Genomic DNA, 21,737 nt, shown 5'->3' on the forward strand with positions numbered 1-21,737 from the left:
CTTACTGATCTCATCCTTTCCCTTGCGCAGGCTCTTCCTTCGCAAAGCTGGCAAGTCGCCATCCCAATTTCCCTCAGCCAACAATGGATGTTCATCGTGGCATCTACAATGGTGAAGTTTAGGCTCTGGGGTGAGTTCTGCTGTTTTCTCAATCAAAGTCGACTCCGATTCACTGGATCGCGGCTCACTGGTTCCGCATTGGCAGAGGTCTTTGCTGACAACATCGTCATTTGTCCTCTCGAGATGATGAAAGTCAAGATCCTTGTTCCCCTCTGGTACTGTCAGGTTAGGCTAGACATCTTTTTGGATTGTACTCATTTTGATTATCGGTTCGCTATCCTTTCGGCTTCCTTCTTTCCCTCTGGTCTATTGCTGTCTATTTACCCTGTACAGTCTGTATACTCCTTGCCATGCAATAGATCTGCTTGTTAAAAGCATTGGACCTCCGGTGACTACACTTCTCTTGAGGCTATGTGTACTTGACTTGGAGGCTTGACGAGTTCGAAATCTACCCTCCCCCACACTCTCCCTATCACTTGTTTCCTTGTTCCACTGACTCCTCACAACCGTATCGACTTCAACGAAATTTCTGATGAAAGCAACGCCACAGTTCTTTGCCCCCTGACTACTGTGAGTGATCAATACTGTCTGGCATTCTGATGCGAAGAGATTGAGACTGCCTGCCGTGGTGCCAACATACTAGATTTTATTCAATCACTTCCAAAGTAAGACCTCAACACTACGAGAACTCGAGGCTTACTGACATGATAATGTTAATGAATTCAATACCAAAGTTGGTGGCAAGGGATTGCAGCTGTCGGGAGGTCAGAAACGTGTGTATCATCCATGACGGAAACCTTTCTTTGTGCGCTGAAGTCATAATCCAGAATGTATAGCAATCGCTCGCACACTGCTTCGGTACCCAAAAGTTCTTCTGCTCGACAAAGCCACATCAGCCCTTGATTCGTACTCGGAAAAGTTAGTATGGCCTCTAACCAAGCAATGTTCCGAGAGGGGCCCACTGAACAGCTCAAGACTATGCACGCTCCAGCTGATCCATAACGGCAATCTCTCTGACATCTTCATTTGCGCATTCCTTCCCAGCCTCAACGTGCGGTATCTGCGTCAACTCGGCCTTTCTGCCACCAATATTACCCACGTTGTGGTCCCTACCATTATCTTCGGCTCATAGATAACTTTACAGGTCAAGATCTACGTAGTTAGTAGTTGAATACATAATGCTAATGCATTCTCCCAGATATTCTGTCTCACAAGATTTGTTCCATCATCTACAAACTGAGCTGCAACCTCCTGAAGATACAGGAGCTGTTCCTGTGTAAGTGGGCAGTTTGGCTCGTCAACTTGAACATTGTTGAGAGTCTCTGGTGTATACGCGACAAATGGATTGTTGCCTAGAGGATCGTGTATGAGTTGGTTCGCTGTATGGTGATGTGCACGAATATGATGATTTTCGACATCATTCCAGTCAATGCCATACTCCGCAATGGCCTATTCACCTTGGAGAATCTCCTCTGGTGGTTGAAATGTAGCAGTGTCTTGAAATCCCCGCGCACCATGCTGTAGCATGCTAAAGAAGCGCATTCTGTGAGGACTGGCCATGCCATGCTCTGGGATGCTCATTCGGTGATTATTCCATGCCTCGGCCCAGCCATGAACCTCTTTGCACAACGTCTCAAGAAACAGAAAATGAAGCAACCAGATATGGTGAATATTATCTGCATCTAGGCCGCTGGTGGCCTCGAGGTCTTGAAAGAAACTCTTCCACTTGGAACCAATGCCCTGTGTGAAGTCGACCCATAATCTTTCAATACGTATATTGTGTACGCTTCTGTTAAATATTTTAGTATGTGGATTCATCTACAAAGTACTGAGTACCTGCCCCAAATGTAAGAACCCCTTCCATGACCTCGTGTTTCATCCATAAATCTCGCAACATCAACATTTTCCACCCCATGATCTCCTCGAACACGACTTGGGAGACCGTGGATGTGAACAATCTGTCGAAAAAGATTCATGACAGTGACTGCTCTATTGTTATTGTGCGGCTGGAGTTCAGTGATGTAATGAGAATATCCATCAATGAAACCATGCACGACAATCTTCCACCAGATCAGACCTATAAAATCATGATGGTCTGATGTGCATCATAAGAAAAATTAACATACCATGCTGTCCATCATGGTGCGTCAAGGAGTTGTACCCTTTTACATTGTAAACTCGGCGAGTAATGCGACACACACCAAAGGCAGCAATGGGCGGGCCATGAACACGAGAGTATGATGCTTGGATGCGAGAACGAGGTACAATGACCCCCATGTGGCGTAACTGGCCATCTATCATGCGACGTCCAAAGCGGGGATACTGAGTGAGAATCTGCAACATGATAGCATCAAGCTCGTTGTCAGGGAGTGAAGACTGTGCCGCAGTAGATGATGTATAATATCAAAGTGTCTCGCCTTCATCATCAGTGAACTCAACATAAACTGGATTCCCAGGTTCAACGATTTCATATTCTAGTGCCCTCCGTCGCACAGTGTGCAGTGCTACACCCAAAAGAGCACCAAGCCTCGTTGGTCCTGCAAATTGAAGGGCTGTAGCTAAAACCTCTGGGTCAATGTCAATTTGAGGACGTCCATGTCGATGGGTATGAACAGTGGAGACCACCTCAATAGGTGCCATGTCAGGTTCATCAGCTGACCGGTCTTTACCTTCATCAAGGTCCGTGATCATAGCATTCAAGCTATCATTCATGGTGATGTAGGTAGCCTCAGGGACTAAAGCACGATGCTGAAATATCTTAGTAGTGTACTACAGGTGTTATGGTTGTGTGACTCACCAAAGTAATGTCATTTTTTAAATGTTCGCATGCTTCGACATGCAGTTGGAGTCGGGCAGCATCTCCGAGCTGTGTGAGTAAGGCAACACGAACATCTTCTTTGAGCTGGTTGAATGCAAGTATGATGTTTTGCAGGGGAAGGGGAAGGTGTTCGAGTTTGAATGACTGGTCCTCCATGGTGGTTGAGGGTGAGGGTGTATTAGCAGGGACCTAGATAAGGTCACACAACATGGGCAACAGTGCCAGAATAGGGTCAACCAGTCAATTCACGGAAGGAACAAGTACAAATGTAATGCTGTATAATATACAAGGTAAGGCTATAACTATGCGGGGAACATGACAGTGTCAGCAGGGACACTATAGAAGTCACAAGTTTTCCGAGTGATCCGTACCAAGACCTTGCATTTCGTCGAACCAGTTGGCAATCATGTGAGCAATGGCTGATTTGCCCTTGCCTGCAGGGCCGGATAGCCACATTATGCATGGAACAGAATCTCCAATGCTAGGCCTCCGGACCGGCCAGAATCCGTACATTCACCATGTAGTGATATAGACGCATGAAGAGAGTTGACTCACCAATTGAAGCATTACAAGTTGAGTTGATGCGGGGCAGACATAACGCAGACACCAGGGGCGGCCCTTGACAATAAAATATGCAGAAGAGAGGAAACCGAAGCGTGATGTTTGCTTGGGTGCCTCTGTAGGTTAATGTTCTGTTGAACGATGCAAGCGAGCATATTGTTGGAGAGGATGCGAATCAGCAGTGTTGCAGCAGCAAGGTCATATCACACACACGCACCTAAAACACACAACGGTATCCTGCATTGAGGGTGGATAGCAGCAGATCGCCCCTCCCGGGCCGAATCGGCCGAATAGCACGCTGTGTGAATCTAGATTGCATGCAAAGAGAGTTGGCAAGGTTGAGTGGCACACAAATTGAGTTACTTACGAGCACGTTAAATTGAGATGTTGAAGTTGAGGTCAAGTTGAGTTGACACATGGATGAGTTGACTCAGTTCAACTTGAGTTGCCACATGAGCAAGTTGAGTTGGGAATTTCAAGTTAGCTCTTCAAGTTGAGTTACAATGTGACCGAGTTGAGTTACGAATTTCTGAGTCAACATTTTTGTCCGTCCAAATCTTGGTCTGCATTGGATTCTCTGACCCACCCTCGTCCACCAGACGTGGCTCCTCCGCTTTTGGTTCACAGCTCTACTTCGCAGCATGATTCATGTAATCTCGAGGCCTCTCGTCAACCACAACCCTTCGTTCAAAGTACGACAGAGCCCGCATATATCTGTCCAGTTGAGATCTCATGGATTTATGATATTCCTGTCGATGTCCTATCTTGAAGAAAACAAGATATGGTTCTCGTGTTCACTAAAATTTTCTGGCAGATATCAAGTTTAAAGTTCATTGCAGCCTCAACTTGTTGCATATATCTACATGCTCTGCTTTCCATATCGCTCAAATATGTCATTTTTCATTATTAACTTTTGTTTCCGTGAAGAGTGTCCGCCACCAAGTCGCTGATTACGATTACAAGATTAGTCATCCACAACAGTCATGCTGCCAGTTGGCAGTGACAGGTCCCGGTCAGTGTCGGCAGGGCTACACTTACTCATCTTGAATGACACATTCTAACACTAGTGATTGCTCTATCAGGAGACTTGGCATGGATGGGATTCTTGATCAAGAAGCAATCACCATCAAAGGTGCTTAATGAACCCAGTGCTTGTCACGGTCATCAATCTCACGAACTCATCGCAGCGAAATGTTTCGTCACTACACCGGATTTCGGTTATCATTGACCATCAGAATACACCGCTTTCAACAGTCAATCACTTGCTCTAGGATAGGCTGTTGGCGCAGTGGTTGAGAAATAATACAGGAAACAATGTCCTCTATCATCGACGTAGTGGCTAGCCATGCTGAATGACTTCTTCGTACGTGCAAAAATCTCACTACTGTTAAATATACAACTACAAACAACTAGTTAACCCTCCATTTAGGAATGCCACCATGCAGCATACAGGTCCCCTTATCTTACAACCGTGTCAGTCTATTCTTCTTCAAGCGGGCTTCTTAGCGAATATAGCTAGACTCCCTAGCTGAAAAAATGCAACACGTGTAAACAGTGCTGGTCATAAAACAGATCAAATCACATACTGGATATTCAAGGGATTAGACTTGATTATCAGCAACCCAGCTCATAGGGAATATAACAAGTCCTCCAGGTCCGGGAATGGTATCGGCGATTGCCAGATGGCATGGCCCTGGGGATTTGACATGTTCACGAAAAAGGTCGTGACAACACTTCACGATTCCGCATACGGAGCAGCGCACCTTGACATGGAGGTGAGTAAGGATGTGTCTTGCCATACTCCCTTTCTTGAGTGTCTTGTAGCAGCCGTCCCATGTACAAGTTGTAATGGTGCTGTCTGGACCAGTGATACTGTGTCTACATAGGTGGGCAGACACTGCACTGGTGGTTCCCTCCACACACATTCCACAGGGCGCACCCTGTAATTTACAGTCATACACAACAAGTGGTTGACTGCTTTGTTCCATCCGAAACACAGTCTCCGGTTCCACCATGATGGGAATGATATCGAGAGGCATGTCTAAGATACTGGTGAGTTGTCAGGTGGAAGCCCGGGAGCTCATGGACAATTGTCAGAGGGACAGACTGCTGTACTGCAGGTTAGCAATGTTCTATGGAGACAGGTGCTCAACGCACCAGAGGGCTAAAAGTGTGTAGGTAGAAAACTACGATGATCTGAGAGTTGCGACACTGGCCTTCTAATCCCAGAGTATTTAAACATTGTGATGAGGTGATGGCATTTTACATCTCCACCAATAATATGTGCCACCAGCCTGAGCAGCTTTTGATCGTGGCGATACGAGGTGCATTAAATCCTAGGAGAGTACTCTTAGTCTGCTGTTGTCGCATCACCCTGAGATATATTTGCATCTTCATGTTTAGGTTGATGCCATCTATTGCAATTGAGAAGTGTTCCTAGTTAAATTAGGATAGCCTATGCACTCAGTACTCCGCATAGTTGGATTCCTGCTCCAGAGGTTGTTTGAGTATTATGGAGCATCCAGAGCACGGTTCACTGCTGCTCAGCAGTATCCATTCCTGACGGTGTCTGCTCCTACTATCCGTCATTTGACTGATAATTTTTATATGATGACTCGTGCTCATTTCGATGATTTGGCCTGGTCTCATTCTGTCTGTTAAGGCGACTGATATGCGCAATTACTATGTCCGTGACCTGTTCCGTGTTCATATGTGTAATGAACACTGTCGTGATTTACTCTTTGTTTTCAAGCCCTTGCTGCACGCGTGACGCCGTTTCGCTGCAGAATATCTTCCTGAACTCTTTCTTCGCTGACCAACAAAATCAAGACTCATTTTGTGGCACCTTCTTTTCACCATATGCAAGTCATCTAAACAGTACCTATGGCCCCTCATAATTTCATACCAGTATATATTCAATAAATCACTTTTACATAATTGTTTTAACAAGAATAATGAATACAAAGCCACGACACCGAATGTAAACACTACCTGTGCCAGCTACTGGATGCCGGGCGGAACTTGTTTTTGGTGGATGTCACTAGTACTCTGACATGTCTGAAGTTGTGGTAACCGATGATAGATGGCATCAACCTAAACATGAAGATGCAAATATATCTCAGGGTGATGCGACAACAGCAAACTCCTAAGAGTACTCTCCTAGGATTTAATGCACCTCGTATCGCCACGAAAGCTGCTCAGGCTGGCAGCAGATAGTATTATTGGTGGAGATATCTACCTCTTTCTGGTCTGGGCCTTAGTACGTAAGGCCTGAGGCCTGAGGGCTGGTCTCGATATGTTCATATTTTCTCGCACTCTTGCGGTGGTGCTTGTCGCTTACTACTAAGTTACCTGGCTGCGTCTTCATCCGCTGTGGCTTCTCTGTTTGCTCTTATCTCTCCCGTATCTCTTGTTGTAACAGATCAGCAAATGACTGATGATGGGGTGTCTGTCTTCTGCTTCGGAGGTTTAAGTATCGCAGAGTATCTAGAGCGCAGTTTACTACTGCTGCTCAGCAGTATCCAGTTGGCCTGTTCTCATTCGCTGGTGGTCAAGGCATCTGATATGCGTGACTTGCTTCGTGTTCATCTACTATGTGCTACATAATTTATTTTTTGTCTTCAAGTGTTTGCTGCACGCGCGACGCAGCTTTGCTGTTGAAGTTATTCCTGAGCCCTTTTCTCCGTCGAGTAAACAGATCAGTGTGGGCCTTGTCACAAGTCAGTCAACTCAAGTGGGTGAACTAGGTCACCACTAGGCGTGACATAGCCACACTTGAGTACATAGATCAGCCAAAGAGGACAATTCAAGTTGTGAGCCTGGCATGAATATCAATCGGGGATGAATCAATGACTTAGCCCTGAAGCGAAGGCCTGATGCCTCACTTTTGCACAGATACGCCCATCCTACTAGTAGATTGATGGTCCTGATCTAGTCTTATAGTATTTTACGAGTACGCCTGTCCTTGGCGCTGTACTTTTTTTTTTTTGCTTCAGAGTTGGTCCGTTGGGGTCACTAGACCCTATGTTGGACATTATTGTCTCGTCATAAGCTCCCTCTTGTTGGCGCTGTACTTGGTGGCGTCAGCTCCGGATCCTGTATCAGATCAAAAGAAGCCAGATGCCGTGAAGTGTGCCATGGCTGGGCTTAACGCATCTCGTACATCGCCCCCATTTGATCTTTTGTTTCTGCAGTTACCGGTACTACCGCAGGATGCCTCCAGGAACAACCGACACCACAGTCACTAGTCACCCCTAGTCCAGTGCGCATAGACTGTAGCATTCCCTAAATAATAAATATCATAAATATGAATGTACATCTTTTACATAACATAATGAATCCATCGGGACGGAAGCCGCAGATGTTAACGTTGATCACCCAGCTATTCTGGACACAACTGTCCCGCCATGCTCAAGTCCACCTCCAGCAATGAAAACTTGCGGCGTATTCTCGAACGGGATGACTTTTCCCAGAGTCTCCCCGTCACCACCGCCAAACTTGTTCTTCATCCTCTCTTTACCCTTTTTCGACAAGTCCGGAAAGTCAGAAAGACCGACAGCAGGCCGCACGCCTTCCTTTACTGCCATCGCTAGCGTTGCGCTTAATGAGTCCCGCACATCCGCACCTTCCCAATCCACGTCCGACATGACGTTCACCCACGCGTAGTTCACCGATCGAGGCTTCATCTTTCTTCTGTCCCTCTTGCCCCTGGCGGGCGTGACGGATGGCTGAGAAAACTCGGCATCATCGTGGACTTGTAATGCACCTTTGGAGTTTCCGATGCGAAGTGCTCGCACTCCCGCACGGAAATGATCGCTTGCGGTAGACACTACACGGTCGGGTGCGTCGCCTACCAGGGTGGTAAACTGGCCTTCAATGCTGGCTCGCGCGGCATCGTGAACTGGAAGGCTGAGTAATGTCCGCCCGGCTTCCCAAATCTCACGACCCCCAATCGTATCGATGACCGCATCAAAACGAACGCGCGTACGCGCCAAGTAGGTAAAAAGTGCCGTCACCGAGGTTTTTTCAGTCTGATATGGAGTGAGACGAAGTCCAGTATAGGAATATGGAGCAGGGAGTGCACCACAAGAATGAGATGTAGAGGAAGTATGACCATGTGTGGAGGGTGAGTATGGTGAGGACAATGTTGACGACGTCGAGGAGCGTGAAAATGGTGAGGGAAATATGTTATGTGAATGAGCGGAAGAAGAAGAAGACTGTGGATGGTGCAGGGACGCCGATGAAGAAGAAGGGTCGTCTCGTGGAGTTGACCCGGATGTGGAGTTTGACTCGATGGGAACAAACAAAACTTCGTCTGCACCCCACCCACGAAGCCGTTTCTCAATTCGTTCCAGCATAACTCGTCGTATTGCCAACGTACGCTTCTTGTCTTCGTCTTGAAGATCCTCTTCGAACTCATGAGGAGGAAGACCTGGAAGGTCAAATGGTACAGGTACATGAGCCCAGACAGACCACCCAGCGCGAACAAGCATCTGGAGGGCTAGCGCACCGGGTCCGTCGTGTCCACGTAAAATTAATATACGAGGACGTGTCGTGTCGAACCGCCTTTCTGCTGAGCCATGTTTGATGGAACGCATGATGACAACATCGTCTTCATCAGTGTCGCTGGTAACTTCACGACTATGCCCGTTTCTGCGTGGCCGCCATGCAGCTACGTCAGGTTGTACTAATGCGCGTGTGATGTGCGTCAATGTGCGTACAGCGCGATAAGCAGGAACGCCTGAAAGCGGGAGCAGAGCAAGCTCGTCCACTGTGAGACCGTTGGGTTCATTCACAGCAGGAAACACAAGCGAATTGCGCTGCCCCACCTTGTCATCCTCGCTCAACGAGGAGAGAACCAGAGATGGTTGATCAGGTATGTTAGGATGTGGCACGTAATGAATGCGATGTCGGTCAACGAGGATGAATTCAGTCAAAGCACCACACTTAGAAATGAATCAGCATATTTGTATCAAATCTCGTGTCAATGTAATACAAACCTTCTGCACGCTATTGAGACCGACGACCCAGTCTCCCTTCTTGAGAGAGTGTTTGTCAACATCCCATCCCACTTCGAGGATACGCCCAACAAAAGACCGTCCTGGAATATAACCTAGTGGAACGGGCCTTTTCCCGTCATTTTTCTCCTCGGTCTTGTGAGGAGTCCCCGGCGATGGTTGCTTCGATAGCGGCGGATGCACACCCACAAGACGGGCATCCACATCGTCCAGCCCAACGGCCCATACTTGCACTAGCACTGAACTTCCGCCAACATAAACCGGAGGTTTTCGATAGACTGTGAAACCGAGCGGACTCTCTGCAGGGACCTGTCGAGATTTGACCTTCCCTTGCTTTATATGATCCTTTGAGAACCAGCCCAAGCCAAACGACGGCCCAGAAGACTTCGATTCCGGGCATTCGGCATCACCAGACGCGATTCCACGAATAATCTCCACGCTGGCCATCGTCGTCTGTGCAAGTCCAGCTCGTGTAAGATCAACCTTATCTCCGAACCCGAGTCCGGCGCCCAGACTTTCTGCAGCTGTTGCCCTTCTACCTGATTTCCAGGGACGCCAAGAACTAACACCAGAGTTCGATCCAGAGATGGGCGTAGAAGTGGGCGCACGAGGAAGAACAAGGCTGGTAAATCCACGGGTACCATTTGATGGAAGTACGTCTGCCTCGCATGAAGATGACGCGTGCGCAGCAAGGGCGTCCAGGGCATTTAATGGCGCCAATGTATAGGGAGATTTCGTGGTGGAAGAAGTCACGTGAGACACGCTGCTCATGGGGCGAGACATGACGCTGAGAGATGATGCAGAACCAGGCACGCCGGATTGTGAGATTACACCAGTCGCATGAGAGTTTAAGCGCGTTGATGACGACCGAGATGGCTTGCCATCGCGAGACAACGAAGGATGAGACGAACTACGACGTCTGACCAACTTCCTTGCTGCTGGCTGCGATGAAGTCGCGGATGGCTCCCGTCGTACCGGTTTCGGTGGTTGGGGACTATGTGTTGGGATATGTGTCAAAGACTGCGAGCGCTTATGAGGCATACTTCTATCCACTCCAGCAGGGTTACCACACAGGTAGGCGTCCTCCTCCACTTCAAGAAGAACCGACATGCCAACCATCGCACGCATTTGTTTTGGTTTCATGTGCCCATGACCTTTTGGCCTTCGTCCACGATGAAATGGAGGTTCAACTTTCGGAAGGTCATGCGGCTGAGAAGGCACATCAGTGCTCAGTAGAGATGAGGCAGAGCGTGATGCTTTATTTGAAACACTGCTCGATGGAGTATTGCGTCCGAAATCCTTGCATCTAGTCCCGTTATGTTGCGAGGCCTCAAGCCACCGAACGTCTTTGGCCCAATCTTGGTCCGTATAAGTTACCTTACGGTGGTTGGGAATACGTTTATGACGCCCAGGCTCGTTCTTGACGGGATACATGGTGACTGTGGTATTCATGGAAGATTCTATCAAGGATGTTGTCGAAACAGATATGGGCTGGGGATTATCAGACCCTAAAGAGGCAACAGACGATGCAGCAGAATGAAGGGGTGTCGAATATGGGGTATGAGCTGGAGTCTGCGAGCAAGAGGCTGGAGGGGAGGATATAGGGGAACTTGGAGGGGTGTAGAACACCTCTTCAGAGTCGGGCTGAGAGCGATCTATAGATTGATCTGCAGAAGCGTGGAGCTCCAAAACTGTTGCTTGTCGTGGTGCCTGTAGCTTCTCGCTATGGACGTCGGCGGCGATAGAGACACTGGGAGGGTGTCCTCCAGGGTCCAGCGGTGCCGCAGCGGTAAGGACATGGCCGTTCTTCAGCAAGACAGATGTTAATATATGTCGGTGTGTTTTAATCGTAACTCACCTGTATAAACGCACATGATTCATCTTGGAGAGAACGTCGGCGCTCATGATCATTGTGGTGAAGCAGATCCTCCTGATTGAATTCGGAGGCTATACGAAGCAATTCACCCTTGGTTGAGTGAAAATCCCTTGTGTGGGGCTGCTCATGAGGTTGAGGGGCTTTTGAAGTTGATATTGCGCGGCTTGTGCCTGTAGCATATTTCTGGGAAGGTCTTCGGAGTACTTTCTGGAGAAAAGTCGGACGAGCCATAAGGGGCGTGTTGACCGCCGTCATCAACTGCAGGGCTATATAATCACGATAAACTCAAGCTGCCAACACCGTCCCACATGTAGACAGCGTGGCTATAGCGGAACGTGTAAAGAAAGTCAGAATCAAAACCTTCTGGATCGACACACTTAGTATGTGATATACGTCATATCCTCTATTGTGTCACGTTTTTGCCGAACCTTCGCTGCCGTTTCCCTTTACCTGGAACAACAGCAAAAGACACTGTCCGCTTTCGCTTGGGCGGGGGCAACAATTCAGGTACCTCCTCTTCATCCTCATCATCAACAATCTCTTCCTCACTACTCTCGGAATCGCTGCCTTGATCGGCACCGTCTTCATCGCCGTCCTCATCTCCGGTCACCTCTTCATTTCCGGCATCCTCATCATCGTCCTCATTTTCGCCGACTTCTTCATCAATAACCCACACATCGTCCAATAACACATCCCTCTTCTCTGCTTCTCCAGGCTGCAACCGTACAAGTTTCACATCTTCCGCTTTCCGTAGCTCTTTCCGGCTCTTCAGCATTGCCAGAATTCCTTCGTTATTTGTTGAAGAGGACGTAGTCGGTGACCCCGGTGGCATGGTATACCTCGCGAACTTTCCAATGCTCCAATCTCTGAGTACAATGCGCGCCGCACCCGCATGATCCAGGACACCACGCTGCATACCACAGATCAGCGTGCGCTTGAATCATATCCTCGGAAAACGCACCTTTTTTATAAGCCCGCTCGCACGTGCCATTCCAGCAAGGAATGAGGTCGGGTCGCCTTTTGAAAAGGCAGGTAAGCTGTATGCCAGCATCAAATCCTGGGTATCTGCTCGAGACACAATGTGCTCAACTTTTATGACATCAGATTCAGGGTAGAGGAGCAGCTCGGCGACACTTACCAGCAAACAATGGGTCTTTTAGTCGATCGATCCGCCCTCGACTTCGGAGCAGGATGTCTCTTGCTCTTGCCATTTCTTTCTCCTGCTCTTCTACATCCTCCGCACGGACATATTCCAATCCTGGGGTATCAATCAGTCGCACATTGACTCCTTTTTTGTCAGGAAACTCCAAGACTAGCTCGCTCGCTGATGTTGTTGTGTGAGGGCCTTTTGTAGATATCGTAGAATTGAGATTGTAAATAGGTAGCAGATCTGCGCGTGCAAGAGAATTGATGACTGCAGATTTACCGGACTGGGCGAAGCAATTTGATCAACAACGATTTGACGCGAAATCAAACGAGGAAACTTACGTTGGTAACTCCCGTCAGGGCCACAACCAACTCTTCGCCAGATTTTTTAGCCTTGCTGAGCTGCTGCCAAACTGCGTCCGAGCCAAGCGCATCATCCAATTTGACAATAATCTTCTTCGATGCCGGTGGGGAGTTGGGTTTGGATGGTAAGAAAGCTTCTGCCACGCGAAAAGGCAGGGTGGTATACGTTAGTCGTAAGTAGGAGAGCCATGACGCTAGAGATTCTCGTGGTACGCAATCTAAATGCAATCGATCAAATGCCATTCATAGACATAACGAACGACTTACCGATCTTGTTCACGAGAAGTATGATATCTTTGCCTGTCGCTTCTTTAAACAAAGCCTCGCTAAGGCCTGCCGCAGGATCCCGTGCATCCACTACATGGAGCAGAACGTCCGCTTTTTGCAACACCTCGCGAAGAGAGGCAGGTCCTTGCGTGATCGGTATGGCAGGTTCTGGAGTCGAAGGTTCTACAGGTTTCTTGGTGGGTGGCACTGGAGGTGCGGGACGAATGGACATAATGCCATCAAAGCCTTGCCCGTCATTTTGGTTTTCATCAATGTTGATGTTTTTTTGAGAATCTTCGACATCGAGTCCAGTGAGAGCAGCGCGCTTTTCAGCCTTACGCTGCTGCTTCTCATCTGCAGCCTGTAGTACAATCAAGTCAGTAGGGGGGACATCGAATAGACTAGTGCTTTCTTACTTGACGTCGTGACTCTGCGACTTCTGCGAGTATTTGATCCTTGTAGGGAAAATTGTTCGGAATTCCGGGATCTTTTTTGGATTTCTTGTGGGCTACACCGTGACAAAGACTATGAGCACAAGGACATAAATGTTACAACCCAGCAAAAAAAAATAGATGCAAAGATGATTGTCTCAAAGAAGTTCGCCTATGACAATGCACGGCACTCACTTGTTCCAGCGACCTGTGCTTTCCGAACCTGTTTCTTAGCTTTCTTCCTGCCTTGCGAGATCTTATGCTTCAACTTTTCACGTTGGTGTGTCGTCCCTCGCTTGGATGTTTCTATTCCGCGGTGTCGACATCACGAATGAGTGTAATTTCATGAAGTTGATTAACTACATACTTTTACGAATCCGAGGCATAGCAAAGTGTTCTGCAAGCGCAGGCTGAAGTCACTCGATGCAGCGATTATCGTTCAAGTATCCTAGACCTAGGATGATAATAAATTCGAGTGGAAGAAGCCGGCCTAGAACATGTCGAGTCTATCGTGGGAAACATTCCCTGCTAACGTGGGAGTCTTTTTGTGAACAACTCCTTGCCATCTGATCCTCCTCTGCCTCGATGTTCGCCGCTCGTATTGCCGTCACAAGGCCCATAATCTAGCCCACGAAGTCCAGCTTCCTTCACTGGACAGCTCGAGGCCTCTAAAATGTTCCCTCTACTTGAAATACGTCTTATTACGTTCTGAGCAGGATGTGTATGCACTCAACGAAATTAACGAGACGTGACCTTATCATTGGGAGATCAATGGGAACCTAACGAGATGGCCAAAATATTGGGTCGGTCCGAACCGTGGCATAGTCTCTAGTTCAGTTTCTCAATTTGAGCACTGCGATGCTGAAGAGGAGGGCATTTTACACTTTGCAAGAACTTGCATATGGCGAAGCACTGCCTGACTGTCACCGCCTTTAACTGGCCATCCTACTCTGTTGTTAGACGATAAGTTACACGAGAAGGCACGAAACTGACAAACGCACATGTTGAACTTGTTTTACTGCAAGGAGTACCGATCAGTGGCAAGGATTAATATTGAGTGGGGTACATAAGACCGGACGTCACTTCCAATATCAAATTCAAGTTGGGCCGGAGCAGCCCGCGATTGGGCTGCCTGTATAGATCTACTACTCGCACTTACATAAGACATAAGTGGAGAGCCCGTCCGCGTCAAGTCCCACCGTGTGTGGCACTGAGCTTGATCATCACGTCTCCCGTCGGTGTCCCAGCTACCTTTCAATAGCTAACTGGCAGCGTATTTCTTAGCGGCTATAAGTTACAAGTCATGGTCCCAACTTTGATGGGCTCTCAAGTTTCAACGTTTGACGACCAACCGAGTTCCCGGCGTTGTTGACTCGGATGAGTGGCACCTGTTCAAAGGAAACGCGCTGTGAAACGTACGGCTATCAAGGCTGCAAGTTGTACCGTTTTTTCTTCATGGGTATGTAGTATTAACTAGCGTTGCAACGTTGCGCTTTTGATCGAAATTGTTTGTTTATAGTGCATAGTATAAGTCACGCCACTGGCAGGTCGGACTGCTGGTCGCCATGTGAAGCGCCGGCGTGTACTTTCCATCATTCCTAGCCCCCTTTCGTTAAACCCAGAAGTAGGATCCGGACGATGTACATCGACGAGGTTACACCCATCTTATGTCAGTCTCCAGGTGAGCTGAGCATAAGGATGCTGATGGGCACATGCAGAATCGATTACTCCTTGTTATTTACATGCTCCTGCCGATGATTGTCTGGCGCTGCCAGTGGGAGGAGGGGTAAGAACAAGTGCGTTGTGAAGCAGCGCAGGTTCTTACAGCACCATTTTCACTTCAGTCCGATATATTTTCGCCTTATAATCCATGCTCAATATTAATCGTAGCGGCGGTGAGCCGCTAATCCTCTGCCGAATCATTCATCTTCTGAATTCTTATTCCGTTCGTCAACGGTTTTCCCACTCTTCAATTTCCCTACATCCTTTGGTTCGCCAAATGATTGCCCTTCCTTCAATAAACAGGCGGATGTAAATGTTCCACAATCGAATGATCAACGAGAATCAAGCGAGAATAATCGAGAAACAAGGAAAGAGTTTTGAGAGCGGTGCCTGGATATTCCGATTTCCGATCGTACAAAACCCTCTCTCTGTTCTGGTAACCAGGGTTTGATTCAAAGGTCGGCTTGGAACGCAAATATCTTACCCGTCCCTTTCCATCATCCTAACCAGCTTTGAGTTTCGGTCCCGCCGAACGATCATCTTTCTCCACTCTAGCCTTACAGTACTAGGATTCGCACATTTACTATTCTTCATATACGGTATACTTACTTACAAGTGCTAAGTATCTCTGCAACGGCGCTTTCGCAGTGATTATTAAGCTCATGTATTGATTTGGATACAAAGGCAGCCGCTCGTACGTAAGTAGCCTATTAACGGCTACTTACGGTACCTGAGAAGTTCAACGGCTTAACACTCTCGTATTCACCGGTGAACGTTGAAATCTATTTGTCCCATTGATTCTGGCTCAGATATCGACATGCATCATGCGTTGCTCATTCCAGACGTTCGGGCCCACATCTTCGCCTCTATCAAGGAAGATAGGCAATTGGGTCGATGTACCTTTGCCATGTTAGCCAGAACCTGCAGTGCCCTGAGCGAGGCATCTCTGGACGTTCTGTGGAGCGAACTGGATAGTTTGCGTCCACTATCATCATGCATTTACGCAGCAAATACTGTATCGTCAAGCGACGAGGTATGTCTATTGCATTTGTCTGCTATATTCCAAGCTGAATCATCACATTCTATCTCACAGCTCACGACTGAAGCCAACGATGACACGAGGCCAGATTTCTCTGTCTTCGATAAATATGCTCATCGTGTCCGCAAATTAGACCTTTCCGGACAACAAAGGTTCCTGAGACGCAACGGTGGTTACCCATCTCTCACCGAGGATCTAGGCGCATTGCTCTATTATACATTGAACTCCCCCCTCCTACCGAACCTCAGGCACTTAGCTTGGGCCCCTGGGATGGGTCTCAACTTACTTCGTCATCTGCTCGGTCCACATTTGCTGTCTCTGAAAATACCCAGTCACCGCTGGAGCTCAGCATCCACTCTATTTGCCCTGACCAAAATTCCTGCACTTTGCCCAAAAATCAAATCACTGACGCTACAAGTTCATTCTTGGGATGGACATATAGACTCAGAATTAACTGAAAGCTCGCATTGCATATCTCGGGTAATCGGTTCCTGGCCCAAACTAGAGGAGCTGGACTGCAACCCCATGACCTTTGAAGGTGTTCTACGCCTGTCTGGGATGGAATCTCTCAGAATTCTCCGTCTGCAAGTGAACACCGCATCTGTCATTGACCTACCTCCAGACTCGCTTTCATTTCCATCGCTGCATACTTTCCAGTTCCAAACCGACACCCTGGACACTGCTATCACTCTTATGAAAGCGATGAAAAGCTTTCCTAAATCCTTGAAGATTGACGTGTTTGCAGGGCGGTCCCGCAGAGGAACTTGCAGTCCGGAAATCGTTGGGGTCCTCTTGGGTCTCGTCAGTCGAGATGCATTGTACCACGAACTTCGACATTTCAGCCTGAATCTCCCATTCCTTCTGGGAGATGATCCTGAAAATGTCTCCGGGATCCTACGACCCCTCTTCGTGTGTCGTAAACTTCGTACATTATCCCTACGAATGTCATCGCCATTCACTCTCGGTGACGACGATTTGGAAACGATGGCTTACGCTTGGCCATTGCTCGAGGAACTCGAGCTGATCGATTTACGACCACGTGTAGCAACTCACACACCCCCTCCCCTTCCACCCCCACCTCCACCCCCACCTCCCCCGCCACAACCTCTCAATCCTCAACTGCCTTTACCACCCATCATTACTACGGGTCTTGGTCAGCCAAATCAAGCTCCTCAACCTCAGGTGGTTACTGTCACCATACCCCACCATATACCTATGCCGCTACCTCTGGCACACGCTGGTCAGGCAAATCAATTTCTGTATCCACCCGCGTTTACCATTCCCCCTCCAGTATTTCCAGTGTTTCCGCCGCCAGACCTTTTCTTCCCTGTCAGATCACGAACTGCTGAACTTACTTTCCATGGCCTCATTTCGCTTTTGAAGCGATGCCCAAATCTTTACTACTTTGACCTAGCGCTCGACGCTACCAAACTGGATGATCTGCAAGGCGATAGACCAGGCGGTGGTGTTTGTAATCGACTGGTCAAGTATGCCAGGCTTATCGATTCGCCCATTGGCGATCCTGAGGTGGTCGCTCGTATCCTCTTCGACATACTTCCTGAACTTGATCCCCTTGCGGGGCCAAACGCTCTACTGCCAGTCCCACCTCAACACCTGCCCGCACACAACATGACGCCTCAAAGGTGGAGCCTCGTTCGTCAGAGAATGATGGATTTCAGACATAATGCGAGACATGGTACACCACAGCCTGTTAGCGAGATTTGATCCAGATGCATTTATGTATAACTACGTGTAAACTTCTTGCTCGGAGTCTATATAATGGCTCAACAGTCTTCATACATGATATCTTGCAGGCAGATTACTATATGATGAATGACCAGTGTGCGTTTCTAATGTAGTTGTGTAATTGTACCAGTCACCAGGGAAGTTCGGGATGCGACCGACCATTTATTATTATGCATGAAGTGCAGTAAGTAACATCATATGCATTGGATGACATCTACCCAGGATTATTGTCCATCCTGGGTGTCGTGCAAGTTTCGTATAATATTACCTCTGACCAAATCGCTGCCGCCAAATGCATGTAGTCTTACAGCTAGACAAAGTGACAACGTTGATCGGTATGCTCGCTGGTGATGTAGCGAGGGGCCAGAAGACAACGTGGTCGTGATTCGATTGACGACATAAGACCCACAAAATCGCAACAACTCAACTTTAGCTCGTTGTGATGTGTCAATACTGGAAACGAAAAGCGGGTCGTTTCGATTAGGATCAACAAGTAGTAGGAAAATGTCGGATTCTACATTTCCTTCATGATCCAGGGCGAGGTGCAGAGCCGATCTGCAACGCTCCCTGACTCGTGGGTTATGTTGTAATAGTAGTGAAGCGGTCCTCGAGGTGATGGCCGCGTGCAGACCGCCGCACGTAAATGGTCGAAGCTTCCAGGGAAAAAATATTAATATCGGTTCGATGTGGAATTAGTGTGAAATTTGTGTAATGAATGCCGCACGCTGATATCCGCTGTAGATGGAAAATCATGAATGAACGTTAATGGACACGAATTGATGCGCACCTGAGATAGTCAGTGCCAAGCCATTGAGGGAACAGAGTGTGAGGAGTGTCTTTGCATTTTGATCACATACAGAAAAAACGGAGTGGCTGCAGCGTCCTTGAGGAATGAAATGCACTGTGTATTGACATTGACACTTCTCCCCAAACATAAGTTAGTACTATAATATAAATAGCTTGTCTAACCATGAGTCCCGATGATTCAATCTATTATCACGCGGACGGCGTCCACTCAGCAAGCCACTCCTTCATGTACATCAATCCTGCTGCCTGCACGACCGCGATGGTCGGGTCTACAATGCCATTCTCCGTGATCAGATCCGAGCAATGGAATCCATCGCCCTCATAGATCGGCATGCTGGTAGTGTTGGCCTTATATAGCCCATCAGCAGAGACAGTTGCCTCGCGCCAAGGGTCACGTAGGCCATTGGCGAAGAAGAGTTGTGGAACATCGATGTTCCAACCGTCATACATCATGTCGGTCTGTGTAGTGGTTGGCTGAGGTGGATATGCGAAGGCTTGAGGAAACATGTTCACACATTGGCGCTGAAGATCATGTTGAAGAATGCTCGTGCTTCGAATACAACGTACGTACCTCTTCGTAAATGGGTTGGAGGATGCGGCTCACAATTGCTGGCTGGCCTTCAGGAGGACCAACCTGGTACCATCCGACTTGATTGCACCTGGAATCGCTGTCAGAGTGGATATTCGAACTGATGAGAATAAATACATACACCATCCAAAACCACGACCTCTCAGCATTATTTATGGTAACATTAGTATAGTAGGACTGGGTCGTGTTATACGTCCCAAGACAGGTTCTAGCTTTGCAGTCAGCCAATTTGGACAAATACATCCCAAGGATACGTACTCAGCATCCTCGGATCCACAGACTTTACTATCAACTTTAGCCACGTCAATCGGAAATTAAGGGGACCGCCTACCATAGTTGTAGTAAGTGGTATTCCAGAAGTTGCCCCAAGAGTAGATGGCATTTTCAAGACCCCATCCTTCAGGTCCGGCACTGACGCCGTCCTTGACCTCGAGTGCATCACAGAAATCGAAGAACATTGCTCCTGGACCGACATCAGGTTGCAGAGATTGCCAATCGAACAGGTTGTATTGAACTGTTGGCCCAAGCAGAGTCAGTCAAGTCAAGAAGGCAGTGGAACAATTTAAGAAAAAGAATGTCGCAAAAGGTAACCATATAGAAGAGGAACTCCGCGCGCTAGTGAAGGCAATATTAACTACATATGTTGCGTGGATCAGAAACCCTTCGGACCACTATGTTCGTTCCACGCAAAGATTCAAGACTGAACGATGGGCAAGGGCGACTTACGTGCACTGGCGAAATCATCTACGTGTACAACATCGCCAAGGCCGAATGCCTCCTTGAGGGTCTGGATTCCAGCTGTGTTGTTAGCCGCGTACAATCCATCCAGGTAGGTAATCACTGCCTCTACATCGGAGGAACAGTTCTGTGGCATGTACTCGCGAATAGGAGTGAAATACCCATAATAGTCACTGTTTTGGCCGAATGAAACCCCATTTCAGTGAGATGTTGCAATGCAGATGTATTAAGATGGTTATTGCGGGCGGAGAAACAGTCACATTAATGAGACACGAGCGGTGATTTCAATAAAATGACATACGTGATTGCTTCTACGACCGCAGAAGATGCATATGCGGCCCAGAAAAGGCCCGGTTTGCTTTACGCGAATCATTAACGGAAAGAGATATTCACCTCTGGTAAGATACTTACTTGACCATCGTCCAACCCGTGAGGGCCCCCGAGTAGCTTCCTCCAATCAGTATCCATGGCGCCTGACCTGGTTTCACAGCATCGCCCCCAGGCATGGGAAGGTCAGCGGTATTGGCAAAATAATCGAGATCATCAATGGCCTGCTGGATGGTGAGGAGGGCGAGAGATTGCGACGTGAGGTTGTCATATGGATTGGAGTAGCCAAAGAAACGGTGCTCGACAAGGACGGCTGCACCATTCTGTTGTTGAGCAATGAGACCATTGATGGTTTCATTGGTAAGGTAGCCCTCGTAGCCTAGAAACCAAGTGCTTGAGAGAAGTCACAAATCAAGGATGGGAAACTGACCATCCGCGTCAGTTTCTCCAGGCGTCATCAAGACGATGGGACCACCTTCAGTGGATCAGGTTAACGTTGTACCTCAATGCTCACGACATACCGGGCTCGTAAAACTCCCAGTTCATCCAGTATCGCTGCTGGAAGGTCCCGAGGTCTGGATTATTGTGGTCGATGAGCTGATCAAAGTAATAGACGGTCGTAATGGGTGGGAGTGCTGTGCCATTCGGCGAAGTGATAGAACGAGCCGGCACTGGGATCTTTGGGAGAGAAGGCATGCCGCGAAGCATGGCGTTGGGGATAGCTGCCCGGGCAAGACCTGCAAGCAGGAGCGACGCAAGGGCCCACATCATGTTGAACAGGGATGGCACTCGACGACGTGATGGTAGGACCTTTTATAGCCACGGGGGGCATCACACTTTTTGATGGAAACATGTGCTACTCGCTTCGCTTCGCAAGACTCGGTAACAGATGCAGTCTCAGGATATAATTGGACCTAGTAAGCAGCAGATTGCCCAAGTGCTCTCAAACTGAACTTGGTGAAAGACCCACTATGCATGTACAGGATTTGCTCACCGCATTCAGAGTTTTGACCCGGTTCCGATCAATGGTCAATTAGAAGCTCACTAACAATTTCGCTAGTGGCGCTCACCGTTTGAATGTCATGGCAATCTAAACTTGAACGTTGAACACCGGCTCCGAAGCTGGACCACACGAACATCTGATTGTTGCAGCACATGCGTTGGTGGGAGAAGAACTGCACACCACACGATGACCAGCATGGCTAAGTGAGTTCCCTTCGTAGAGACCAC

At 48.1% G+C, this 21,737-nt stretch overlaps 4 protein-coding genes across 4 annotated transcripts; 1 reads left to right on the top strand and 3 right to left on the bottom strand.

The window, feature by feature from the left end:
* Window positions 1-7,812: 7,812 nt before the first annotated feature.
* On the bottom strand, window positions 7,813-9,903 carry F5147DRAFT_743896 (uncharacterized protein; the record flags this gene model as incomplete). Its single annotated transcript, XM_041439636.1, has 4 exons — window positions 7,813-8,469; window positions 8,749-9,008; window positions 9,033-9,384; window positions 9,439-9,903. 4 exons carry the CDS (start codon window positions 9,901-9,903, stop codon window positions 7,813-7,815), a joined length of 1,734 nt encoding a protein of 577 aa, XP_041296724.1.
* Window positions 9,904-11,542: 1,639 nt separating this feature from the next.
* Window positions 11,543-14,055, bottom strand: F5147DRAFT_432123 (P-loop containing nucleoside triphosphate hydrolase protein). Its single transcript, XM_041429823.1, has 8 exons — window positions 13,907-14,055; window positions 13,735-13,845; window positions 13,525-13,616; window positions 13,109-13,469; window positions 12,821-13,059; window positions 12,471-12,762; window positions 12,294-12,421; window positions 11,543-12,242 (listed from the first exon to the last, which is right to left on the bottom strand). Exons 1-8 carry the CDS (start codon window positions 13,923-13,925, stop codon window positions 11,736-11,738), a joined length of 1,749 nt encoding a protein of 582 aa, XP_041296725.1. The 5' UTR covers window positions 13,926-14,055; the 3' UTR covers window positions 11,543-11,735.
* Window positions 14,056-15,887: 1,832 nt separating this feature from the next.
* Window positions 15,888-18,206, top strand: F5147DRAFT_677890 (uncharacterized protein). The gene is made up of 3 exons (XM_041436169.1): window positions 15,888-16,294; window positions 16,355-17,540; window positions 17,592-18,206. Exons 1-3 carry the CDS (start codon window positions 16,079-16,081, stop codon window positions 18,023-18,025), a joined length of 1,836 nt encoding a protein of 611 aa, XP_041296726.1. The 5' UTR covers window positions 15,888-16,078; the 3' UTR covers window positions 18,026-18,206.
* Window positions 18,207-19,042: 836 nt separating this feature from the next.
* On the bottom strand, window positions 19,043-21,278 carry F5147DRAFT_743898 (peptidase S28; the record flags this gene model as incomplete). Its single annotated transcript, XM_041439637.1, has 10 exons — window positions 19,043-19,375; window positions 19,425-19,512; window positions 19,564-19,650; window positions 19,701-19,722; window positions 19,774-19,956; window positions 20,169-20,353; window positions 20,482-20,538; window positions 20,592-20,886; window positions 20,938-20,982; window positions 21,029-21,278. The coding sequence occupies 10 exons, from the start codon at window positions 21,276-21,278 to the stop codon at window positions 19,043-19,045; spliced, it is 1,545 nt and encodes a 514-aa protein (XP_041296727.1).
* Window positions 21,279-21,737: the final 459 nt, after the last annotated feature.

The sequence above is a fragment of the Suillus discolor genome (genome assembly GCF_016758755.1).
Source record: "Suillus discolor strain FC423 chromosome Unknown F5147scaffold_9, whole genome shotgun sequence".
Lineage (NCBI taxonomy): Eukaryota > Fungi > Basidiomycota > Agaricomycetes > Boletales > Suillaceae > Suillus > Suillus discolor.